The 14359-nt window shown below is 44.5% G+C and overlaps 1 protein-coding gene across 17 annotated transcripts in view; it reads right to left on the bottom strand.

The window, feature by feature from the left end:
• Positions 1–14359, bottom strand: part of LOC117366928 (probable cation-transporting ATPase 13A4) — a 111921-nt gene that overhangs the window by 23094 nt on the left and 74468 nt on the right. For all 17 annotated transcript variants that reach the window (XR_004540661.1, XR_004540662.1, XR_004540660.1 and 14 more), the window contains exons 21-25: positions 13052–13174; positions 11274–11353; positions 10628–10670; positions 5165–5274; positions 2811–2907 (exon numbers count right to left, since the gene is read on the bottom strand). Coding sequence is in view for 14 of the 17 variants with exons in the window: in XM_033958975.1 (XP_033814866.1) it covers positions 2811–2907; positions 5165–5274; positions 10628–10670; positions 11274–11353; positions 13052–13174 (453 nt within the window). In the remaining 3 variants the exon portion in view is untranslated. The remainder of the gene's footprint in view (positions 1–2810; positions 2908–5164; positions 5275–10627; positions 10671–11273; positions 11354–13051; positions 13175–14359) is intronic.

Genomic DNA, 14359 nt, shown 5'->3' with positions numbered 1-14359 from the left:
CTATATGATGAACAAAATAACATATTATATAATAAAAAAGAATAAACAGCATTGCTACGTTAATTAAAACATAGGGACTAGAAAAGGTTCAAAGAGCGACCAAGGTGATAATGAGAAGAGTTACCAGATGTCCAGGAAAACTTTTTAGAAGATCTGTCTGGGTGCCTGGACTTTCCAAAACCCAGCAGTTTGTCCAGGTTTTGGAAAGTCCCAAATTCTGGCCACGTCTGGAGGGCCTCTGAGCATGCTTAGATGACATCACAAGTGTCCGTGCATGCTTGGAGGCCCTCCGGATGTGGCACAGAGGTCAAAAATGAAGAGAAAAAGCTTTGTGGGGGTGGGGCTGGGGATGGTGGAATGGGGTGGGGCTGGAGACGGAACAGGTCAAGGCCATGTATCCGGGATTTTGCTTCTCAAAATATGGTAACCCTAATAAAGGGGATGGAACTCCTCCCGTATGAGGAAAGACTAAAATGGTTAGGGCTCTTCAGCTTGGAAAAGAGACGGCTGAGGGGAGAAATGATTGAAGTCGACAAAATCCTGAGTGGAGTAGAACGGGTACAAGTGGATCGATTTTACATTCTGTCAAAAATTACAAAGACTAGGGGACACTCGGTGAAGTTACGAGGAAATACTTATAAAACCAATAGGAGGAATTTTTTTTCACTCATATGAACATAAGCAGTGCCTCTGCTGGGTCAGATCAGAGGTCCATCATGCTCAGCAGTCCGCTCACGCGGCGGCCCATCAAGTCCAGGACCTGTATAGTAATCCTCTATCTATACCCTTCTATCCCCTTTTCCTTCAGGAAATTATCCAATCCCTTCTTGAACCCCAATACCGTACTCTGTCCTATCACACCCTCTGGAAGCGCATTCCAGGTGTCTACCATCCTTTGGGAAAAAGAAGAACTTTCTAGCATTCATTTTGAATCTGTCCCCTTTCAACTTTTCCGAATGCCCTTTCGTTCTTGTAGTTTTCGAGAGTTTGAAGAATCTGTCCTTCTCCACTTTCTCTATGCCCTTCATGATCTTGTAAGTCTCTATCATGTCCCCTCTAAGCCTCCGCTTTTCCAAGGAAAAGAGCCCCAGTTTCTCTAATCTTTCAGCATATGAAAGGTTTTCCATACCTTTTATCACTCGAGTCGCTCTTTTCTGAACCCTCTCGAGTATCGCCATATCCTTCTTAAGGTACGGCGACCAATATTGGACGCAGTACTCCAGATGCGGGCGCACCATCGCCCAATACAGCGGCAGGATAACTTCTTTCGTTCTGGTTGTAATACCTTTCTTGATAATACCTAGCATTCTCTTCGCCTTCTTAGAGGCCGCTGCACACTGTGCCAACGGCTTAATTGTCTTGTCCACTTTTAGCCCCAGCTCCTTTTCTAGGGTACTTTCACCCATTACCAGCCCTCCCATCGTATAGCTGCACTTTGGGTTTCTGTTTCCTACATGCAAGACTTTACATTTCTTCCAATTAAACTTCATCTGCCATCTCGTCGCCCACTCCCCTAGTTTGTTCAGGTCCCTTTGTAAATCTTCACAGTCCTCTTTAGTCCTAACTCCACTGAATAGTTCTGGGACGCATTGCCAGAGGATGTGGTAAGAGCAGGTAGTGTAGCTGGTTTTATGAAAGGTTTGTACAGGTTCCTGGAGGAAAAGTCCATTGTTATTAAGAAAGACATGGGGGAAGCCACTGCTTGCCCTGGATCGGTAGCATGGAATGATGCTACTCCTTTGGTTTTGGCCAGGTACTAGTGACCTGAATTGGCCATCATGAGGACGGGCTACTGGGCTAGATGGACCTTTGTTTTAAACCAATTTGGTATATGCAGTTATAGGGGGAGGACAACTGAAGTGCCTAGAAATGCTGCGGTTCGATTGTTAGGCCGTGCATATATTCATGACCATGTGACACCTCTGTATCTGAAATTGCATTGGTTACCAATGGAACTGAGGATCAAATTTAAGATCTTGATGTTGGCCCATCGAGCATTATTTCAGGTACAACCATCATACCTTTCCAACTTGGGGCTCCTTTTACTAAGCCGCGTTAAGGCATTAACACGCGGAATAGCGCACGCTAAATTGTCCCGTGTGCTAGATTCTAATGCCAGCATTGAGCTGGCATTAGTTCTAGCCGCGTAGCGTGGGTTTAACGTGCGATAAAAACGCTCACGCAGCTTAGTTAAAGGAGCCCTTGGTGTTATTCTATGCACTGAGGCGTTTATTACGATCTCTGAATGAGCCGTTCCTCATATCGCAAAGGCTCATCTTGCCTCAACTAGAGATTGTTTAGTTCCACGGGTTATGGAATAATTTGCCTACAGACTTGAGAAAATAAGAATCGTATATGAACTTTAAAAGACATGTAAAAACTCCTCATTTTCAATTGGCCCTTTCAAATTGAAGAAACGAGTTTTTGGATTGCAATCTGTTTTATGTAGTTATTGATAAATTTTTTTAAAGAATATTTTCAGTTTGTAGTAATTATTTAATTTTTATTATGAATATTTGATTGTAATATAATGAAAAAAAAATTTTTTTTGTTCTTTTTTTCTGACTTTCCTTTTCTATTTTTGAATGGAGTTCTTTTCAAAATTGTTTTGAAATATAAATTGTAAACCGCTTGGATCCTTTTTTTGGCTAATATGCGGTATATAAAGTTTTTAATAAGCATAAAGAATTCGATTGTGAGCCTCCAGGGTCAGGGAAATCCCAAACATAGATATAATATATGGAATATAGCTCGCCTTGAGCTACAACTAAATCCAAATAAGTAAAAAACAAAACAATTCAGAGACTTACCCAGTAAAGTAGCAGAAAAGAGCAATATTGAATCATAGAATAGAGGGTGATGAACTTAAACATACTGAACGAGCTTACAAGGGCCGCCCTTCCATCCCTGTCAAGGAAATCAAACAGCTGTGATATTTCTCACTGCCATGAAGGTCATTTCAATCACCACTTCTCACTCTAACCAGGACAGCTTAAATACGAGAGATCTTCAAAAGGTTTCCGCCCTTTTTTTCCTTAAACACTATTTCTTAAATACAGTGGTACCTTGGATTACGAGCATAATCCATTCCAGGAGCATGCTCGTAATCCAAAATGCTCGTTTATCAAAGCGAGTTTCCCCATAGGAAATAATGGAAACTCGCTTTGATAGGTTCCCACCCTCCACCCCCCCCCCCCCCCGAGGCCAGCAGCGTGCTCCCCCCCCCACGAGAATCGGCATTGCTCCCCCCCCGCGAACTGGCACCCCCCCGCGATCTGGCACCCCCCCCCCGCCGCCATCAGGCACCCCCCCGCCACAACCTGAGGTCCCCCAACCCACCCGAACCCTCTTCTTACTTCAGTGTAGCCTCCGCACCGGCACCGGCACCAGCATGTCCTGCCGGTGCCCGAAGATCTGCTTCCTGTGCTGAGCCTTGAGCATGTGCGCATGCTCAAGGCCTAAGAGTTCATGTAGAGAACGTGAACTCTCAGGCCTTGAGCATGCGCACATGCTCAAGGCCCAGCACAGGAAGCAGATCTTCGGGCACCGGCAGGACATGCTGGTGCCGGTGCCGGTGCCGGTGCGGAGGCTACACTGAAGTAAGAAGAGGGTTCGGGTGGGTTGGGGGACCTCAGGTCGCAGCGAGGGGGGGGTGCCCAATGGCGGCAGGGGGGGTGCCCGATGGCGGCAGGGGGGTGCTGGATCGGGGGGGAGGGTGCCGGTTAGTGGGGGGGGGGTTTCACAAATCAAGGCGCGCTCGATTTCTGAGGTGCTGATTTTGCAAATGTTTTGCTCATCTTGCAAAACACTCGCAAACCGGTGCACTCGTAAACCGAGGTACCACTGTATTTCAAAAGCACATTACATCACTTCTCCACTTAATCCCCCTGTTTTGCCCGACTAACTAGTCAAATGAAATTCTATGACATGCCCTCTTACCGCTTCTCCGGCCCCATTTCCCGCGATAATACGAAAGTGCGGAAACTTTTTGAAGAACCCTCGTACATAAAGGCTGCTTTATCTTTATCGTGCTGCAGACTCAGGAAGGAGTCTGTATTAAGCCAGGTTATGTGATAACGCATGTGAAATATTAGGACTGTTGTATGAAGACAGTAGGGGGTGTAATTATCAATGTAGGATACCATTAAGACAGGTTTATTTTACCACTAACTCAAGCTATTTTAACATAGTAAAATAACATGACATGACTTGATGGTAATCCACATTGATCATTTCCCCCCTATGAGAGAAACGAAGACCCAAGAAGAAATGCAATAAAATAAAGACAGAAGACAATACCTGGGAGCTGGCACCCCATAAGCCACTGACTATCCCTGAGGTTAAATAGCATGGAATTTTGGGGATTCTTTGGGATTCTGGAATCTTACTACTCTAGGCTTCCTGAATTTTGCCATTCTTTGCGATTCTAGAATGTTGGAATTCCAGAATCTTGGGATTCTGGAATCTTGCTACTCTAGGCTTCCTGAATTATGCCATTCTTTGTGATTCTAGAATGTTGGAATTCCAGAATTCTAGAATGTTGGAATTGGAATTCCAGAATCTTGGGATTCTGGAATATTGCTTCTCTAGACTTCCTGAATTTTGCCATTCTCTGCAATTCTAGAATGTTGGAATTCCAGAATTCTAGAATGTTGGAATTGGGATTCTGGAATATTGCTACTCGACTTCCTGAATTATGCCATTCTTTGTGATTCTAGAATGTTGGAATTCCAGAATTCTAGAATGTTGGAATTGGAATTCCAGAATCTTGGGATTCTGAAATCTTGATACATTTTGGGATCCTGCCAGGTACTTGTGACCTGGATTGGGCACTGTTGGAAACAGTGGGCTACTGTTGGAAACTGGGCTAAATGGGCTTTTGGGCTGACCCAGTATGATCAGTCCTTATTTTCTTATGTAAAGATATGAGGCAAACTGGGATTCTTAGCCCATTGGAGCCATTCAGAGAAACAAGAGCAAACGATCTGAGACAGAACTGGAGAATTAAAGTCAGAGTAGACCTACAGTGCACACTTTTAACCCAGTGGTTCCCAAACCTCCCCTGGGGGAACTCCAGCCAGTCAGGTTTTCAGAGTATCATTTGCAAAGATGCTTCTGTGATTAACAGGGGTCTTACAGATGTTCTTAATTAATTTGAACTTACTTGAGTAATTGGGCAACACACGTTATGTTGGGGCTTTTGGAAGTAAATGGTGAAGCCACTGATGCCTCCTTTTCTGACAACGAGATCCCAGCGTGGGCCACTTTTAATGCCTGAAATAGACACCTCCAGCATTCATCACAACGCTCATATTAAACTTTCTTATGTAGACATTTAGGGGGACATTCTATAAATGGCGTCTCAAAAGATAGGTGCCTATTTCTTGTCAGTCACACTTAGATGTCTATTCCAGAGTCGCTCCTAACTTAAAACTTAGGCCAGGGTTTTAAAGGCCTACATTATAGGCATCTGAGCGCACTAAGACTCTCATCCATACCCTCATCACCCCTCGCTTAGACTACTGCAACCTGCTTCTCACGGGTCTTCCGCTACGCCATCTCTCTTTCCTTCAGTCTGTTCAGAACTCTGCTTCATGCCACATATTCTGCCAATGTCGCTAAGCCCACATTGCCCCTCTCCTCAAGTCACTTCATTGACTCCCTATCCATTTCCGCATACAGTTCAAGCTCCTCCTACTGACCTACGAGTGTATTTGCTCCACAGCTCCTCAGTATCTCTCCTCTCTTCCCACACTCCCCCCTCCCTCCAACCCCGGGCACTCTGCTCATCGGATAAGTCTCCCTTATCCGTACCCTTCTCCTTTAGGGCCAACTCCAGACTCCATGCCTTCTGTTTTGCTGCACGGAATGCCTGGAACGAACTGCCTGACTCGGTACGACAAGCTCTGTCTCTGGCAGAGTTCAAATCCAGACTCATAGCTCCCTTCTTTGAAGCTCCTTTCAATTCCTGACTCCAACCCACCTGCTAAGCGCCAATTCCCTCTGTAATCCTCCCACCTGAGCCCAGTGTATTGATGCACCTTCTTGCCCCGCTTGTCTATCTTGACTCGATTGTAAGCTCTTCTGAGCAGGGACTGTCTCTTCAACGTTTTGATGTACAGCGTTGCGTATGTCTAGTAGCGCTACAGAAATGATTAGTAGTAGTAGTAGTGGCTGTAGAATTGCGCCTAGAGGCGCCAGAGCCCTTCTCTGGAGTTCGGAGTCGCTGGGCACCATGATATAGGCGCCTGTCTTTTGTAGAATCGTGCCTAAGAAGATAGGCCCCTATTATCCAATTCATTATTTTTTTTTTTCCAATTATGAGCTCATTAAAGATCATAATTGAAGCCAATTTACTAATTAAACAACCCCCTCCTCCCTTTGATGAAGTCGCATTAGGCTTTTTTATCGCTAGCCACAGCGGTATTAACTAGGACACTCATAAAATTCATAGCATCGTCAGAGCTAAGACTGCCACAGCCGGCGATAAAAAAGCCTAACATGGCTAAAAAAAAAGGGGGGGGGGTGGAAGTTAGGTGCCTATATTTAGGCCCCTCTTATAGAATTTCCCCCTTACCTGTGAACTGTTCATAAAATATTCAGGTCCATCGTGCCCAGCAGTCCGCTCACGCGGTGGCCCTTAGGTCAAAGACCGGTGCCCTAACTGAAATTAGCCCTACCTGTGTACGTTCCAGTTCAGCAGGAGCTTGACCAACTTTGTCTTGAATCCCTGGAGGGTGTTTTCCTCTATTTGAATCCCTAGAGGGTGTTTTCCCCTATAACAGCCTCCAGAGGAATGTTCCAGTTTTCCACCACTCTCTGGGTGAAGAAGAACTTCCTTACGTTTGTACGGAATCTATCCCCTTTCAACTTTAGAGAGTGTCCTCTCATTCTCCCTACCTTGGAGAGGGTGAACAACCTGTCTTTATCTACTTTGTCTTGAATCCCTGGAGGGTGTTTCCCCCTACAACAGCCTCTGGAAGAGCATTCCAGTTTTCCACTACTCTCTGGGTGAAGAAGAACTTCCTTATGTTCGTACAGAATCTATCCCCTTTTAGCTTCAGAGAGTGCCCTCTCGTTCTCCCTACCTTGGAGAGGGTGAACAACCTGTCCTTATCTACTAAGTCTATTCCCTTCATTATCCTGAATGTTTCGATCATGTCCCCTCTCAGTCTCCTCTTTTCAAGGGAGAAGAGGCCCAGTTTCTCTAATCTCTCAGTGTACGGCAACTCCTCCAGCTGCCATAATCACGTCTACGGAGGCACCTGGTGGCGCCTTAGGTCAAAGCAGGCGTGGTTAGGGCTAGAAACGACCTTTGGCGCCATTAAATGTGATTCTCCATCAAAGGTAGGTGCTGGCGATGATGTAGGCCATTAAAACCCTGGCCTACCTTATTGGCACCTACCTTCAATGGGAGCCGCAATTTTGCAAAAGGCGCCACAGCGTGACTGACACACGATCGGTGGTATTTTTGTAGGCAGCCGCTGATTACGCCGTTGTTTGCAGAATCTGTCCCCGTGGACGTTAGGCATCCTGCCTTATAGAATCGCACGCAGCCAGATGCACGTGCAAATTTAATGAATTCCAATTAACATCCACAGTTGTTAAGACCGAATTGTTAACGGTTAACGGCTTGTTAACCAATTCATTTGAGTGAACATCTTGGCAGCGTGCCCACATTTAGGCATGCAGATTAGCACACCCTGTACAGAATCCAAGAGACACTTTGTATCCTTCCAAAGAGTAATGACAAGAAAACAGGAAACCAGGTCCATGATTTGACACAATACTTGAAACCGCTTTTAGTCGATTCCCACCGAAAGGGCTGATAGTAGAAATGGATATTTTGTAGGGGTGGTCAGCCAAAATATTTTCACTTTGATACGTTTCTCATGCCATTTACAGGAATTTTCAGTTCACATTGTTTTCTTTTTTTTAAACATTGTTTTCATTTCAAGGGCAATATAAATCTAATTTGGGCATTTTTGCTCTTTGTTCCTGGCATGCGGAGGAACTTTTTGTGCTACAAAAACCTGACTTGGCCAATAGACATGAAGCAAATATTAACGTTTCTAGAGGATAAAGTTTAATGGCATTTGAGGCCCCACATTTAACTTATAACATTTTATTGGAGGAAATAAATAAATAAATATAATATAATACAAATAGATTTCATTTCAAATAGATTCACAATTATAATATTTACATACGTATTTCTATCATTCCTTCAAAATATATTTACATACGACCCAAATCATCTCCCCTCCTCCCTTCCCCCTCCTTTTTCCCCTCCTATTCACCTTGTATTGAAGTAATTAATACAACTATAATATAAAATGAAATTTATCATTCCTTCAATATACATTTTAATGTGACCTACTTCATCCTACCCCTACACCCCCCAATCCCCCCCCCCTCTCTCTTTTGAATGGAAGATGAAACTTATTACCAGGTATTACAAAGTTATAAATGTTTCCAAAGCTTCAATGTAAAATATTAACAATCATACTTCATGCTCTAGAGCAGTGTTTTTCAACCTTTTTACACCTATGGACCGGCAGAAATAAAAGAATTATTCTGTGGACCGACATCGGTCCGTGGACCAGCGGTTGAAGAACACTGGGCTAAGTCGTGGGCCAGACCCCGCCCATCTCTACCCAATCTCCACCCCAGATCCCGCCCCCATAATAGTACTAATTCCACCTTGCACGTCCCGTGCCTCATCTGGAAGCCTTCCCTCTGACGTTGCAACGTCAGAGAGAAGGCTTTTGGTTCAGGCGCCGGATGCCCGTAGGAGCCACTGCCCGTGGCTTTGTGCACTGAATCAGTTAGGAAGAGAGAGCTGGCTCGAAGATAACGCCGCATCGATTGCACCGTGGACCGGCGGTTGAAGAACTCTGTTTTGGGCCTGATGCACGTGCTGGCCCTGTGGACCGGCAGGAAATTTCTGTGGACTGGTGGTTGAAGAACACTGCTCTAGAGCAGGGGTGTCAAAGTCCCTCCTGGAGGGCCGTAATCCGGTCGGGTTTTCAGGATTTCCCCAATGAATATGCATGAGATCTATTAGCATACAATGAACAATGGATGATTAAGTGTCGGAGCTAATACCACATGGCCAATGATTTAAAAAAGCCTGATGCAGCTTCATAAAAAGGGGGAGGGGGTGTTAATTATTTCAAAAGCTTAATCAGTGCTGAAAACAATCAATTAGCACTTTAAAAGTAGCTTAAATTAAAATTAATTGGGTGGTGGGGTGGATTGTGGATTGTGGGGTTATTTTGCACATGTTTTGCATACAGGCTCCGGTATTTAGGCCAAGAAAACCCCGGCATATAGGGGGTACCTAAGTCCACTTTAGGCATCGCTAGGCATGATTCTGTAAACAGCGTCTAACTGAAGACTGACAGGCGCTACACACTGTGTTTCTCGGCACCTATGTCTCAGGCATCGTTTATAGAATTGAGACCTTAGCGCCAATCTTTTTTTCGGTACCCATTTTGGAGTGCTATTTATAAAATTCCCCCCCCCCCCCCATTTGCAAATAGTACGCGCTGTTTTGTGGAGAGTGTGCACTATTTATGACCGTGAAAAAAACCCTAAATTTCAGGGTCTACAGAATCCTGAGTGGTGTAGAACGGGTACAAGCAGATCAATTTCTCCGTCAAAAATGATAAAGACTAGGGGACGCTCGATGAAGTTATAAGGAAATACTTTTAAAAACAATAGGAGGAAATATTTTTTCACTCAGAGAATAGTTAAGCTCTGGAACGTGTTGCCAGAGGATGTGGTAAGAGCAGATAGCGTAGCTGGTTTTAAGAAAAGTTTGGACAAGTTCCTGAAGGAAAAGTCCACAGTCTGTTATTGAGAAAGACATGGGGGAAGTCACTGCTTGCCCTGGATTGGTAGCATGGAATGTTGCTACTCTTTGGGGATTCCGCATGGAATGTTGCACTCTTTGGGGTTCCGGAATCTTGCTTACTCTGAGATAATGGAATGTTGCTACTCTTTGGGGATTCCACATGGAATGTTGCACTCTTTGGGGTTCCGGAATCTTGCTTACTCTGAGATAATGGAATGTTGCTACTCTTTGGGGATTCCAGAATCTTGCTATTCCTTGAGATTGCGCATGGAATGTTGCTATTCTTTGGGGTTACAGAATGTTGCTACTCTTTGGGGATGCTGCATGGAATGTTGCTACTCTTTGGGGTTCTGGAATCTAGCTATTCCTTGAGATTCTGCTTTGAATGTTGCTACTCTTTGGGGATTCTGCATGGAATGTTGCTATTCTTTGGAGTTACGGAATCTTGCTACTCTTTAGGGATTCTGCTTGGAATGTTGCTACTTTTTGGGGTTCTGGAATCTTGCTACTCCTTGAGATTCTGCTTGGAATGTTGCTACTCTTTGGGGTTCCGGAATCTTGCTTACTCTGAGATAATGGAATGTTGCTACTCCTTGGGTTTTTATCAGGTACTAGTGACCTGGATTGGCCTCTGTGAGGATGGGTTACTGGGCTAGATAGACCATTGGTTTGACCCAAAAAGGCTCTTCTTATGTTTTTTCCTGCCATGTTTAGGTAAAGCCCAACATGAGACAACATGCAAAACCCAACTATTTTGTCTTTACTTACCCCAGAATCATTTGCACCATCACCACACATAGCGACATAATAACTGCAGGAAACAAGTTAGAAAAATGAGAGATAAGAATTTCAGTTTGGAAAAGCTAAAAGGAGTTACCCACACACAATGGCTTTAGTGAGGGTGGAAGGTGCCTGGGGTGGTTGGACCCTCTGCCCTCTTCTTCACCCCCCACTCCTTTCCTGCCCCCCCCCCCACCGTGTGCATCCCCTTCTCTTCCCCCATACCTCTAACTTCCCCAGCGTGAGCAGCAGCTCCAACTTGCTGCCCGCGCAGGCCTCAGCCTCTGATATCACTTCTGGTCCCATGACCAGGAAGTGACATCAAAGCTTGAGCTGAGGCTGGTGTGAGCAGCAGGCCTTACGCAGGTGAAGAGCTAGAGGAACAGGAGGGGGAAGGGAAGGCGGATATGCTGAAGGAACAAGGGGGAAGAGCGGAGGAGAGGAGCCAGTGCCCCTTCCAAGAGGGCTCCCAAGGCGTTCCGCCTCCCCGCCCCCCTCACTTCGCCTCGGCCTAGACAAATCCACCAGACACGTGTTGCTTTTAGGAAAATGTCTCGTAGTTAGATTGTCCTTCGTCGAATTAAAGCCATTAATGAATAACAGGAATGCGTTTTATCCTGGACAATGAACTCACTTCAGTTTTTGAAATTCTTCAACCAGGTTTGACTTCTGGTTCGGAGACATTCGTGCAAAAATAGCTGTGTTCAGCAGCAACTGTGAAAAGAAAAATATCAGAGAATGAGAAAGGAAATCAAATTTATTCCACCCTCCCATATTTTATTCACTGAACTTCCAGCGTGCAAGACACGGTAAATTTTTAGAATTGCAATATAAATCTTCACTGTTTAAATTAAGGGCTCCTTTTACTAAGGTACGTTTGAGAGCCGGAGCCAGGTCAGGTTTTCAGGATATCCACAATGAATATGTATGAGATAGATATGCATCTCAAGGAGGCAGTGCATGCAAATCCATCTCATACATATTCATGGTGGATATCCTGAAAACCTGACCTGGCTCCAGCTCTCGAGGACCGGAATTGGGGGTCACTCAATCTAATCTAATCCTTAGGTTTGTATACTGCATCATCTCCACGTTCGTAGGGCTCGGCGAGGTTTACAGTAGAAGAAATAGGAAGGAACTACAACAGAGGGTTAGAGGTAGAAGTGTGAAGAAAATTTAGAGGACTTGGGATGCCAAGATATAAGAGTTTCCTTGATTCCTAAGTTGGAGGGAGACTTACATTTTTTGAGAAAAGCCAGGTTTTCAGATGTTTGCGGAAAACTTGGAGAGAGCTCAAGTTCCGAAGAGGGGAGGTAAGGTTGTTCCAGAGCTCAGTGATTTTGAAGTGGAGGGAGGTCCCTAGCTTTCCTTTGTGGGAAATGCCTTTTAGCGAGGGGAAGGATAGTTTTAATTTGTGGGAGGATCTGGTGGTATTAGGGTTTGAGGAATTCCAAGAAAGAGGGATAAAGGAAGGGAGGATACCGTGTAGGATTTTGAAAGTTAAACAGGCGCATTTATAGTGGACCCTGGCGATTATCGGAAGCCAGTGGAGCTTGGCCAGGAGCGGGGAGACATGGTCAAATTTACTTTTAGCAAAGATGAGCTTGGCCTAGATACATCTGGGTACATTCTGATCTTGCAATTCATAAACTCTTTATCTTTAAATTGGAAGAATATTTTCAACAACCAATCTCTGTCAGATTCTAAGGCTAATTGTCCAAAAACTGTAGCCACCGATATCTGCTGAACATCTGATCTTTCTAATATATTTGTCAAATCTAACATATCTAACGCTTCCAACGCAGGAGATAGTAAACCCTTGACACTGGTGGATAAGAAGTTTGCGTAATATTCAAAACCTCTGTGAGATATGGATTATTTCATTTTTATGGGGATTGCTCAATTATATTTTTGGAACTTTGAAACTTTCAATAAAGTCCATTTCAATATTTTTTTGTTTTCTTTTGGTTTTGCTTCTCTGTGGATCTTCTAGGGCAGTGGTTCCAAACCCTGTCCTGGAGAACCACCAGCCAGTCAGGTTTACAGGATAGCCCTAATAAATATGCATGGAGCAGATTTGCATGCCTGTCACCTCCATTATATGCAAATCTCTCTCATGCATATTCATTAGTGTTATCCCAAAAACCCAATTGGCTGGTGGTCCTCCAGGATGGGGTTGGGAACCAGTGTTCTAGGATCAATTTTTTTGTTTTGGTTTTTTCACATAAAAACAGAAAGTAATCATGACAAACTTTTTTGACTCAGGAAAATAGAGCAAAGGTGGGTTTAGAATGAAAGGGCTCTTTCGTGGACAATTCCACCCATCAACCCATCCAAGAAGCTGATGGGCACACAAACCATTATATGAGAATGGTGCTTTCCAGCAGAGACACATTTGTTCTCCAGACATACCTTTGGTAGCAAACTGTAGAAATATTTCACAATAGCCTGATAAGATTTGCCAGTCATGGCAAAATAATAGTCGCCCGTTTCATTAGTAGGATCTGAGTTTTTCTCGACGTTGACAAAGGTTTCCTGAAAAAAGCAGAAAACAATTATTTGCCTATGCAATTAAACAGAAGCCTGATCCAATGCAGAGCACCGTAAAATTATGTGATCTTGTGGCCCGGATTCTGCAAAATGGCACCAGTGGCATAGTAAGGGAGGCGAGGAGGGCGGTCTTGATGAGGGCGCAGGCACCATTCTCCTCTCTGCTCCCCCCCTACATTCCCTCCCCCACCTCACACTGCCATACATGTGAACTGCTTCCCTTCCCCCGCACCTCTGTAACGTTCCTAGTGCGAGCAGCAACTCCAACCTGCTGCTTGTGCCAGTATCAGCTCTTCCTCTGACGTCACTTCCTGGACCAGCGCCTAGAAGCGACATCAGAGGAAGAGCTGACGCTGGCGTTTAGGGTTTTAAAGGCCTACATTTCAGGAACCTATTTAAAGAATTGCGCTTAGCGGGGACTAAGTTACGCTCCGCCCATAAAAACGCCCACGTAGGTGTTAGGCACAGCTAAGCACCATGCGGTAGATACCTATCTGATATAGAGTCGGGTAGGTGCCTATCGCCCAATTAAAATAATTTCTTTTCAATTATTGAAGCTATTAAGGGGATTTTGCCGATTAAGTTAGGCGGCCTTTAGAGCTTACATAAACCAGGAGTCAATAACTGGATTGTTCAAGTGTCGGTTAAAATTCCAGTTCAGATAAAATATTAAGGGGCCCTTTTACTAATGCTTAGCGCACTCTAGTGGACATTAATGTGCACTAACCTGGAACCTAAACAATCCGCACCAATCAGAACGGCACTTAGCAGGATTCTATAAAAGACTCCCGCTACATATAGAATGGTGCTTAGCGGCTGTAAGCGGCATAAGCTTTGGGCGCACCCACTTAGGCCAAGGAAAACCAGACCGAAATACTGCATCTAAGTTATGTGCAAATAGGGAATATTCTATAACTGTGCCCCTAACTTATAGGAATGCCCTTGATCTGGCCAAGCTCCACCCCTGGCCACGCCTCCTTTTGAAATTCACACACTAGAAGTGAAGCACACCGATTTATAAAATGAGCCTACCAAGTTGTGCATGTTATTTCTAATTTGTGTCAATTGCCGTCAATTGTTAGGTGTTTATCGCCAATTAGCACCAATTGACTTGATAAGCAATTAAGTTTCATGGCCAAATCGACTGAATGCACCAATCTGCACACACAA

The sequence above is a fragment of the Geotrypetes seraphini genome, chromosome 9 (genome assembly GCF_902459505.1).
Source record: "Geotrypetes seraphini chromosome 9, aGeoSer1.1, whole genome shotgun sequence".
Taxonomy (NCBI): domain Eukaryota; kingdom Metazoa; phylum Chordata; class Amphibia; order Gymnophiona; family Dermophiidae; genus Geotrypetes; species Geotrypetes seraphini.
This window is presented reverse-complemented; position numbering and strand designations above follow the sequence as displayed.